The following is an 11,575-nucleotide window of genomic DNA, read 5'->3' as shown; positions in this document are numbered from 1 at the left end:
TTTGGTACTTGTAAACTTTACCAAGAGTAACGTAGTTACGTACTGATTAAAAATAATTATAAAGTGATTACGATGATGCGTACCGGAATGTCGATAAAATAGCATAATTTGTATATTTTTTTTTTGTTACCGACTGTGTTGCCTATTATGCTTCTTTTATTAATTTCTAGCTCTCGGTTAAGTCTGCGCTTTTATTTTAAATTTATTTGTTTTAATAAAGATAGATACGTAATAATAGTTTGCATCAAGTACATTAACGGAGATCGACGCAAAGCGTAATGTGCTTAACTGGTCCATATTGCCATTAGATATGGTATTCGCATCATCGAACTGGGTCAAATTATTGACACGATATGCGTTTGTTATGATTGGGTGAGTTACAATAGTACATTAGGATATAACTGCGGTAAGTTGAAAATTACAGCCGAGGCGATATTGCACGCTCGAGCTGCAGGCGAGAGCTATAATAAGGAAACGGAGGCTGTAATTATCAAAGCGCACGTATGTCATACGACATTTTATAACACATTTGCGAGGAAACACACTTTAAACACACTTTCTGAAAATTAATTTGCATCTTTGCCTGTTTTCCAGATGACTTTTTGACACGCTTGTCATTTTTGCACAGATAGCGAGCAACAGCGTTTTTTTTAGGCAAATGCACCAAAAACACACTCATAAAGTAAATTAATATTTTTTTGTCTCTGTTACAGATAAGTGGTTGTCATTGATTGTCAAAATTATTTAAATGAAATAATTAAATGTTTATCGTTAAAATGTTGAACTCTTTTCTGACATAAAAACTTTTTACTAAGATTTAAAAAGTACCGTTAAATTTTAGACGGATGATAAAGGTTTTTTTTACGTATCATGTGCATTTTACTTTACATTACGGCACATATGGGTAATGAGATACATTACAATATTGAAATTGATGAAATAAGAGATACTTCACGAGAAAATGTGTTATAAATACTCGTATGGTTCAAGAAATTATATGAAAAAATCGATCTTTAATGAGATATCTGGCACCTACTTATCGCCTAACTAACTTTGATTGCAAAAATATTGAGCTACTAAATTCAACATACACACACAACAAACAACAACTAATTTTTAAGTTTTACTTTCTTTCATTTTGTTTTTGATTTTGTTTAAATCATTAGAATAACTTGACCTCCTCCGGTATGGCGTATCGAATCGATATTACTCGAAGTTAAGTAGTTAAGGATAGTATCGACATACGAGTATAAATATGACATTACGCTAATATTATAAAGGCTGCTTTTTATCCCGAAAATAAAAGAACTTCACAGAAGCTGCGTGAATTTCCTAATAAGTACACATTATTTCTCATTTTTCAGATAAAATTTAGCGAAGATACGAATAAAGTTACTTCCTTTTGCTATAAAATTTAGTCGTTCACTTCTGTTTTTGTTCTCTTCTATTGTTCTTTGTTATTATAAGAAAGTTGTTCTAAAAAGTTGTTCACTTTTACTTCGCAGTTGAGTTCACACGGAGTGTGCATGCAACTGGTTCAGGAAACACAAATTGTAAATTCAGCCACCAAGAAATTGTATTCGGAGCGTTGCCAAGAGCAGGTGCTTTTATAACGACGGAGTAATTAAGCTCTTTTCTTATTTAAACTCGACTTAATTGAAGATATGTCTGTCTACAAGCAAATGCCTTTTCCTGGTGTAATTTATTCAAAACACATTTATTTCATCACCAACAGCATATTGTTATATTATATAGTACAGCACATGTTATATTATAAAACTGTTGAACACGAGTTTAAAAATAACATAATTGACTTTATGGCAATTTCTGATAGAGTCGCTAGATTGGACATACACATAGAAAGCATCTCAATGAGTATCATACAAATCTACTCGCCAACTGAAAATTCATCTGAAGAAGAACTAGAGTGTCTCTACAACAACATTGAATTGGCCCTCGAAAATACTCTATCGAAAACATACTTAATAGGAGACTTCAATGCCAAGATCGGGTATGCCAACTCAGAGGATAACACTGTTATGGGCCCATGGGGATATGGAAATCGAAATAAGAGAGGATCAAGACTTATTAATTTTTGTTTTGAAAACCAACTTTACATAATGAATAGCCACTTTAAAAAAAGAAACCAAAACAAAGATGGACGTGGAAATCGCCTGATGGTCGTACATTTAATGAAATAGATTTCTTTATTACCAAAAGTAATGATATATCCTGCATCCGTAACATGGAAGTAATTAACACCTCACACCCAACTGACCACAGATTAGTCAGAGCTACTCTTGCCGTTACAGAAAAACATCGCAAGCACAGAAGAATTTTTGGAAAACATCAGTCAGGTTATCAGCCAATTGAATGCGAACACGTAAAAAATGCCTTCACAGAACTATCAAAAACACTAGAATCTACAAATGACATACAAAAAACTTATACAAATCTAATAAATACAATCCGTGAAAGCATTAATACATTGCCGGATAGAAAAACGGAAAATCGAATTCAATACTACGTGACAGATAAAGTAAGAAAATTAATTTCAGAAAGAACAGAACTCAAAGGAAAATTATTTAAAACAGACTCTGAAAGAAGTCGTTTAAAATATCTTTATAAAAAAATTAGGAAATCCTTAAAAACTAACAAAGAACACTACAAATTAAAGATATTTGAAGAGGAATTGAGCAAAAAGAGATCTGTAAAACGCGGAAATAAACGTTTAAATAACACGAAAGAGTGGATACCAACTTTGAGAAACTCATCCGGCACCACTACTACAAACAGAAACACCATTATTAAAGTAGCTACCGAGTTTTATCAAAATTTGTACAAAACGCCAGTCGAAATTGTAAATAACTCACCAATAAGAGATAAGAATATAGTTGAGATCCCTGTATTTCTCGAAAGTGAAATCCGGCGCGGAATCAATTCTTTGAAGTGTATGAAAAGCCCAGGAGAGGACAACGTAACAAACGACACTATCAAAGCAATTTCCGAACCACTGACTCCTATATTAACCGAACTATTTAATAACATCTTAGAACAAGAAAAAATACCAGAACAATGGGAAACCTCAATCATAACCTTACTTTATAAAAAGGGAGACCCCCAGGAAATTAATAACTATCGCCCCATTAGCTTATTACAAGGGTTATATAAGTTATTTACAAATATAATACTCTATAGGCTAAAGGGAGAGTTTGAGATCCACCAACCCCGAGAACAAGCAGGTTTTCGAAGAAATTACTCTACCTTGGACCATATTTTTACTCTTCGTCAAATCATGGAAAAATATGTAGAGTACGGGAAAACTATGTACTTAGCATTTATTGATTACTCCAAAGCTTTCGATTCCATTTTTTATGAATCCTTGTGGAGTGCTTTGAGGAGTCAAAACATTGCTGAAAAATACATAAATATCCTTAAAGAAATATACACGAAGAGTAAAGCAATAGTAAAACTTGAAAAGAGAGGGAGACCTTTTGAAGTAAAGCGAGGAGTAAGACAAGGGGACCCAATCTCGCCTAACCTTTTCACGGCTCTCCTAGAATACATCTTCAGAAAGTTAAAATGGACCGGTTTAGGATTAAGTATAAATGGAGAATGTTTAAGTAATCTTCGCTTCGCCGACGACATAGTTTTACTGGCAAGAAGTCACGATCAGCTTGTACATATGATTAATACCTTAGATTCCCGCAGCCGAGAGTGTGGCTTACAAATGAATTTAGAGAAAACTTGCGTGATGACAAACAGTGACCGATATAAAGTTTCAGTGCAGGAAAACGAGATTAAATATGTGGATGAGTATGTATATCTAGGTCAGAACATATCCTTCAATGGACATTATGTCGATGAAGTCGATAGGCGGATCAAAAAAGCCTGGGCTGCATACTGGTCCTTAAAACATATATTTAAATCAAATATGGATGTTAAATTGAAGAAACAGGCAATGGACTCTGTAGTAACACCAACTCTTTTATACGGCTGCCAAACGTGGCCGATCACTAAAGAAATAATTCATAAAATACAGGTTTCCCAAAGAGCCATGGAAAGGAGCATGCTAGGCCTAAAAATAAAACATAAAATAAAAAATAAAATAATAAGGAACAGGACAAAAGTTATAGACGCGGCCAAACTAGCATGTCTCCTAAAATGGCGCTGGGCTGGACACATAACAAGGACAACGGACGGGCGGTGGACAGAAAAGGTATTGCACTGGTACCCACGTGACGAGCGCCGGTCGAGAGGCCGGCCGCGACGACGCTGGCGCGACGACATCGTAGACACAGCGGGGACCACTTGGACAAGGTTGGCGAGAGATAGAGATACATGGAGAAGGATGGAGGAGGCCTATGCCCAAAAATGGGCGTTCCAATAATTTAACTGACATAAAGAACTGACATAATATTAACAATGACGAAGAATTTTTCTGACATAAAATATTTATTAACATTTAAAATTGAAATTGACATGTTTAAAATAATTATCAAACTTATAATGTACAAATTGAAATTGACATGTTTAAAAATTAATAGTAAATTTATTATGTATAATGTTTTGCAATTACTTTTATATTATTGGAAATAAAGGCTTTATTTATTTATTTTTTTATTTTGAACACGAGTATCCTATCAGGATGAGATGGGTTAGGCTAACATAGTTCACCATGCTGACCCAATGCGGATTGGTAGACTTTGTGCTGTGAGTGCTTTATGTTCTGTGTTGTATATACTCTTAGGCCGACCGCATACACTCGTTTTCCTAATGCGTATTTTCGATTTGAAATTCCGTAAGACTACTGCAGACCGATTGTCGCAAGGGCTTGCATTCGTTACGTACGCGCAAAATTTGTTCCGAATTTGGTCTTCCGAACACGGAAAACAAATACGGAAAACGAGTGTATACGGCCAGCCCTATCAAAGTTCCCATCAAAGAGACATAATTATGTAGATATTGTATATTTTCTTCAAACTTGCGGTACAAATGTTGATTTTATCATCATCATCATTATATTTAAGTTGTAAATCTTACCTCATCATCAAAAGCGACGTTATCCGCCATCTTAACTGATCACAGCACTCGGTTTCGTCTGCACTTAGTTACTCAATCACGTCAATAGAACACTGATCGACATTTGTTTCACTTTCTTCATTTGTTCCGTTCATAATCCTGTAACAATTAATAAATAAAGTGTCATTAATAATAATTATAATGAACTTCCGTAGACTATTGCATCATCGTCATTATTATATCAGCCGATGGACGTTCAATGCAGGATATAGGCCTTTGGTAGGGTCTTCCAAACATCACGATTCTGAGCCTACATCCAGTGAATCCCTGAGACTCACGTGATATCGTCACTCCACTTTTATTTGTCGAAATGTATGTCCGTAACAGCCAAACCGATTTTAAAAAATCTTTCACCAGTAGAAAGGTACATTACCCGCGGGTAACATGGGCTATGTTTAATCTTAATATTTTTACGGGATAGAGAATCATGACGGTGAAACTGCAGTGTGCCCTGTGTGATACTAATATTATAAAGAGGAATGATTTGATTGTTTGTTTGTTTGCATTGAATAGGCTCCGAAACTACTGAACCGATTTGAAAAAATCTTTCACTGTTTGGAAGCTACACTATCCCCTAATGCTACAAGATAAATTTTATGATCTTATTCTTACGGGAACAGACACAACGCAGGTGCAACCATGGAGTGTCCGCTAGTCGAAAATATTTTTTTTTATTATTCTTTACAAGTTAGCCCTTGACTACAATCTCACCTGATGGTAAGTGATGATGCAGTCTAAGATGGAAGCTAAGTTAGCCCGCTTCCATCTTAGAAGAAAGATTAAAATCCACACCCCTTTTCGGTTTCTACACAGCATGGTACCGGAACGCTAAATCGCTTGACGGTACGTCTTTACCGGTAGGGTAGTAACTAGCCACGACCGAAGCCTCCCACCAGCCAGACCTGGACAAATTAAGAAAATCTCAATCTGCCCAGCCGGGGATCGAACCCAGGACCTCCGTTTTGTAAATCCACCGCGCAGATCACTGCGCCACGGAGGCCGTCAAATGTTTGTTTGTTTGCATTGAATAGGTTCCGAAACTACTGAACCGATTTGGAAAAATCTTTCACTGTTTGGTAGCTACAGTATCCCCTAAATTTAACGCAGGTGAAACCACGGGGTGTCAGCTAGTCGAAAATGAAATAAAAATAAAGTTGTCTCATTTATCAAACGGACAGCAGCCAGCGCCTTCTGTTAATGAGACCATTGTTGTACGTCCCTACGCTCCCTGTAGTTAGAAGCAGTACGTGTTAAACCCTTTTTGGCATTTTTCATTTATTCGAGGGATGATTGATTGCCAAAATTTTGCAACCTAAGGGTATGTTATTTTTGCCCACGTCGAAACGGAGACTGTATATATACGAAGAGCAAGATTTCAGGGTTGATTTTGATAAATTGACTCGTTAGTTCGAGTATTAAGCCTATGTGGCTTCCCATCAATAGGTCCTCCTGGGTTATATTATTGGATCGGGCTATGAAATACTGACCTTCTCTTTAATCCAATAATAAACTTCTGAGTTCAGAGTTGGACGCTGGTGGTGTTAAACGCCGTGCCTCGTAGAGTACGTAAAGTTGTCGTTTCCGGTCATTAACATTGACATCTGATCATCATCAACATTGACAACCCATATTCGGCTCACTGTTGAGCACGAGTCTACTCTCATAATGAGAGGGTTAGTCCACCACGCTGGCCAAATGCGGATTCACAAACCTAGAGAATTGAGAAAATTCTCAGTCATGCAGGTTTCCTCACGATAATTTTCCGTCACCGTTTTTAAAACATCTGATATTGCTATATAAAAGTCTTTCTTTTCAGTGATGTCTAGATGTCTAGGTTATGTGGTAACTCAGTTATTTTGGATATAAAGTCAACCGATTCTGCTAGTGCGGGCTGCAACTTCGTAGCATGGTTCAAAAACATTTGGTATGTTATTTTTTTCACGAAAAACCAACATCATAATCATCAACATCGAGATCGGTGGCTTTTCTGAAATATCATTAACGCTAGTCGAGTTCGAATACAGCTACAAAGCGACTCATCTATGGTGATAGAGTGAAATACAATGTTTTATTGCGTAATTTTGACAAGTAAATAAATTTTAATTAGGTTAAATATGTATTTTTAATTTAATTAAAGTCTCTATAACAAAATATTATAATTTGAACTTAACATTATATTTCGGCATACAACCCCCAAGACTAATATTAATGCCACCCTCATATAAACCTTAATTAAAAGTCTGTAGGAGATGCGCTAAGCCGCTTGAAGAGAGAATTTTAATAACATGAAAGTAGGTTGGTATCTACCAAAATTTTTGATTATGTTTGAAAATGTCTAGAGGGTAGCGGCTAGACTTTAAATTATGCAACTTTAAATAAATATATAAAAGAAATATTGTACTTAAACTATGCACACAATATTACTACTGAGCCCCAAAGTTAGCGTATAGCCTGTGATAAGGGTAATAAGATTTTCCAGTAGTGGGAGTCGTGGATGCAGAAAGCGAGCACTACCTACTGTGCCACGCGGCGCTCCAAAACTGCGAAACTACTTCTTTGAACAAAACTACAAAAATCTATCAAAAATAAATCATAACCTAAACTTTTTACCAATATAAATTCTACTTTTACAAATATACTTTTCCAATTTTAAAAATTCCGACAACTACTACTTTTATCACAAAACGAATTGGCAACGAACGCTGAATTTTCTGCGTCAGAATATAAGTCACTATAATAAAGTTCAAAAAACTTTGACTTTTTATGAGAGAATTGAGAATCTATCATTTTTAAAGAGCCTGATCCATAGATATTCCTTGACACCCGTATGTTTAATTTCTGTAGGATGGAAGTTACTTTCTGCTGCTTCAACAAAACTCTTGATTCGCTGGTATTGGCTAGTGCTACAAAGGACTGGGCAACGGTAACCACTTAACGTTAAATGTCTCACGCATGCTCGTTTGTTTGCCATTTAAGCGGTAAAGAAAGGATAATTAGCTTCAATTACCACATACATAAAACGCGCTCTTTATTTTAAACAAAGTAGCTAAGTTGTGAAAAGGAGCTGGACCAGGCTACACAGGGGTGTACAAATTCGGACCGTTCAATACCATCGACTTTTGAACTTACTGAGAAATTATTTTATGAAAACTCAAAATATTTTTTATTGTGGGCCTGAATATGAAAAAAAATAATATACATGCTTGAGGGATATGTTGTCCTGGTCTTAGCAATTCAATATAAGTTATTAACGAAAATTAAAATACTAGTTAGTGTTTAATTTCTACAGTCTCTAAATAAAATCAAATAATAAAAAGATGCTTTCTTTCTATACTTTATAACTGAATAGTATAAAATTACATTACGTGGTTCAACCCGAATTTGATCAAATCTGTGCTACAGTATTCCGGTTTTATACCGAAAATGTAGAAAGCTGAGTTTGCTAACTTAGCTCTAACTATGCTCACTTCGGAAGTCAGGTCGCTGCCAAGTTGTTTGATGATAAGGGAAATGGAATAGTTGCATATCTATTTACTCAGCTATCTTTAGAGGACTTAATCAGTACATATATAAATAAAATTTAAGTGTATGTCTGTCTGTGATTTAAAAATAGTTGTGTTTTCTCAAAGGCTTCTAGTTATTTACGTGATAAAAATGTTTGTATGTCTGTCTGTTTATCCAGACTAATCGCCGGAACGGCTTTAGTGATTTTAATGGAACTTTCAGTGGGATATAGATCAGGTTATTAAGAAACATATAAGCTACTTTTTATACTAGAAAAATCCATGGTTCCCACGGGTTTTGTGAAAAATTAGGCTAGTATTACATAGGAATTTATTGAAATAATAGGTATCGAACAACTCTTTAAGTAAATTATTGGAAAACTTTTGAATTTCGAAGTAAATTATTGGAAGTAACTGAAGAGTTTGAGATGCATGCCCCGGACCGGATTAGAACCTAGGCCCTCCGGAACCGAAGGCAGAGGTCATATCCACTGGGCTATCACTGACTTAATACAATATCATACAAAAAATATTTCAGTCCAGAAAATTTCAGTCAACAAATTTATACGAGAGCTATACCTACGCAAGAGATCGTCAGCTTTAGCTAAGCGTCACTTGCTCCACAGGTGAGCTTAACTGAAATCCGAGAGGACTGGGATTTGAGCCCTCCTCCTTGGACTGTTGTCATACTCACTCATAACAGAGGCCTCTGTCTTAAGCGGTAAAATTGTTCGTGGCTAATATATTCTTTACCAAAAAAATTGGATGTCATTGGAATATAAAGTATAAGTATAAGGGAAAATAAAATATATTTTGACCCATGTGTAAGTTGTTTGTTTACTAGACAGTAAAAATTGTATAGTTTGTTTGTTTGTTTTTATTTACTAGTATTATAATTTTGCGTACTTACAGCGTTCTTTTTCAATAGTCGAGTTTTAGATTTTGAATTTACGTCATTTTACAGAAATGAGCATCTAATTATCTAGTTATTAAATGAAATTTTAATAATATGCTTACAGGGGTAATCTTATATCATTACACAGATTTTCAATAATAATATGATCAACCAATTTATTCGACAGACTTTGCAAACTTAGTTCTAATAGTTCAGCCCGTCCGGAAGCGAGGTCGATGTCAGATCGTCGATTAGATATATCACTCCATATACTAAGCCAATAAAGTCTTGAGGAATTTCATATTAAACTTAAGCGACTATATTAACTGGGGATAGTTATATGTATATACAAGGTGTCCCGTATATAGTACAACATACTTTACAGGGTGATAGCCGAAATTTAACAGTTTTTAAAATAAATTAAATTTTCTTCAATATACAAAAATCCTTCAAAGCAAGTTACTCGTACCATGTACTGAAAAATTACCTAAGCGTTGATTTTATACTTGATAATTATTTTTGAATACTTGTTGCAACTAATGAAAATTTATTTTTTTCACTACAAGATATTTTTTTCCAAAAGACGCGCCTAATTAATTTTGTTTATGTTAAACGATTTTTTTGTTCTATTGGTAATAGCTTTTTGAGGGCTTTTTGTATTATGAAAATGAATGAATTTATCTTAAAACCCTTAAATTTCGAATAACATATATTTCGTTATTTTACTAGGCCTTGATGTCAGCTATCACCCTGCAAAGTATGTCGTACTTTTTACAGGGCACCCTGTACGTAACAACAATATTAGTAGTCTCCTCAATCATCCAAAAGGTCATTAACTTATGTGGAACAACGAAGAAGTTACAATTTCTCATCAAGTTTCACGTCACTGTAAAAAACAGGAATTGTTTGCAAAATGAGTAAACCACAGACAGCAATTTATTTTTCGTTGGTTACAATTAACAAAATGTAAAAGATCTTATGACAAAAGCGTTGCCTCTACTCTGTATAATGGAAAAGGAGCCTGCGTTTGCCAGACCTATCTACCTCTTTTTATAAATTCTGAAGACAGTAGTCAGGTCACGATTAAATCAAATCAAGATTCATTTATTTAATTTTTTTCGGCTTTGTACAAGCACTTTTGAAACGTCAGGTATATTATATTATTAAGTATTTTATATTGTATCGCCAGGTGTACAAATTATCAGATAACGGTAATATTAATTAGTCGAAAACTTAAATTTAAAGTAACGAGGGCTCCAAATGGGCGCTTTGATCCTAGAAGAACCCTCAACAAAGTCAGCCATACCATATTTGCTTATGCCATACTTAAATACGGTAGACAATTTATTTTTTTGTGTTTAAACCGTAGTAACTTTAGAAGGTATTTTTTCAAGGTTTCAAGTGATCCAGATCCTCAATTCTTTAAGTTAAAACGTAATTTTTTGATAATTTCCTTTGACTTTCTGTACATTATGACTTATAATTTTTAACAGAATTTCATTAGGAATGTCTCAAGTCCTGAGACCCTTAATTTCGTGGGAAACCCTTCGCTAGAGGCTCTTAAAGTAGAACTTTTGTTCTCGTATTATTCTAAAGAAAAAATAAAAAAAATATGCCTCATTCTTGGCCGAATGTGAGTCTGAACTTTGGAAACATGCTACCATCTAAAGTCCAGTCCAGTCCAAACTTTTTTGGCTACCGTAATAACCTATAGTTGAAGTATAGGCTATCAAACTTTAAGCCTTCATAAATTGAGGAATATCTGGCTAACACGGGCACTTAGTCTATAATAGCGGCACAATTTGACAATAATGAAACACTGATACTTTTATTTAAATAAGACTTTATTTCCAATTTCCATTTCTTTGAACGTTATTTGCTGAACAATTTTGCAGAATATTGATGAAATTGTTGTACAAAATTAATGGAAATAAGTCTCAGAGAATTGATGTCTTACGATTGTGCCTATGCTGGCGTATTATTCCCACAAGATTAGTAGATTATGTATAAAAAAACCTGTTGGCCAATTCACTAACTTTAACTTTGACATATATCAACTAATATAATCAACATCAAATCAATAACAACCTCATTT

The 11,575-nt window shown here is 34.7% G+C and overlaps 1 protein-coding gene across 2 annotated transcripts in view; it reads right to left on the bottom strand.

The window, feature by feature from the left end:
• The window catches only part of LOC112053394 (dipeptidyl aminopeptidase-like protein 6), a 156,871-nt gene that overhangs the window by 126,643 nt on the left and 18,653 nt on the right, over nucleotides 1-11,575 (bottom strand). For both annotated transcript variants that reach the window (XM_052886322.1, XM_052886325.1), the window contains exon 2: nucleotides 5,044-5,181. In XM_052886322.1, the coding sequence (XP_052742282.1) occupies nucleotides 5,044-5,073 (30 nt within the window). In that variant the 5' untranslated portion in view covers nucleotides 5,074-5,181. The remainder of the gene's footprint in view (nucleotides 1-5,043; nucleotides 5,182-11,575) is intronic.

Source organism: Bicyclus anynana, chromosome 2 (assembly GCF_947172395.1).
Source record: "Bicyclus anynana chromosome 2, ilBicAnyn1.1, whole genome shotgun sequence".
Lineage (NCBI taxonomy): Eukaryota > Metazoa > Arthropoda > Insecta > Lepidoptera > Nymphalidae > Bicyclus > Bicyclus anynana.
This window is presented reverse-complemented; position numbering and strand designations above follow the sequence as displayed.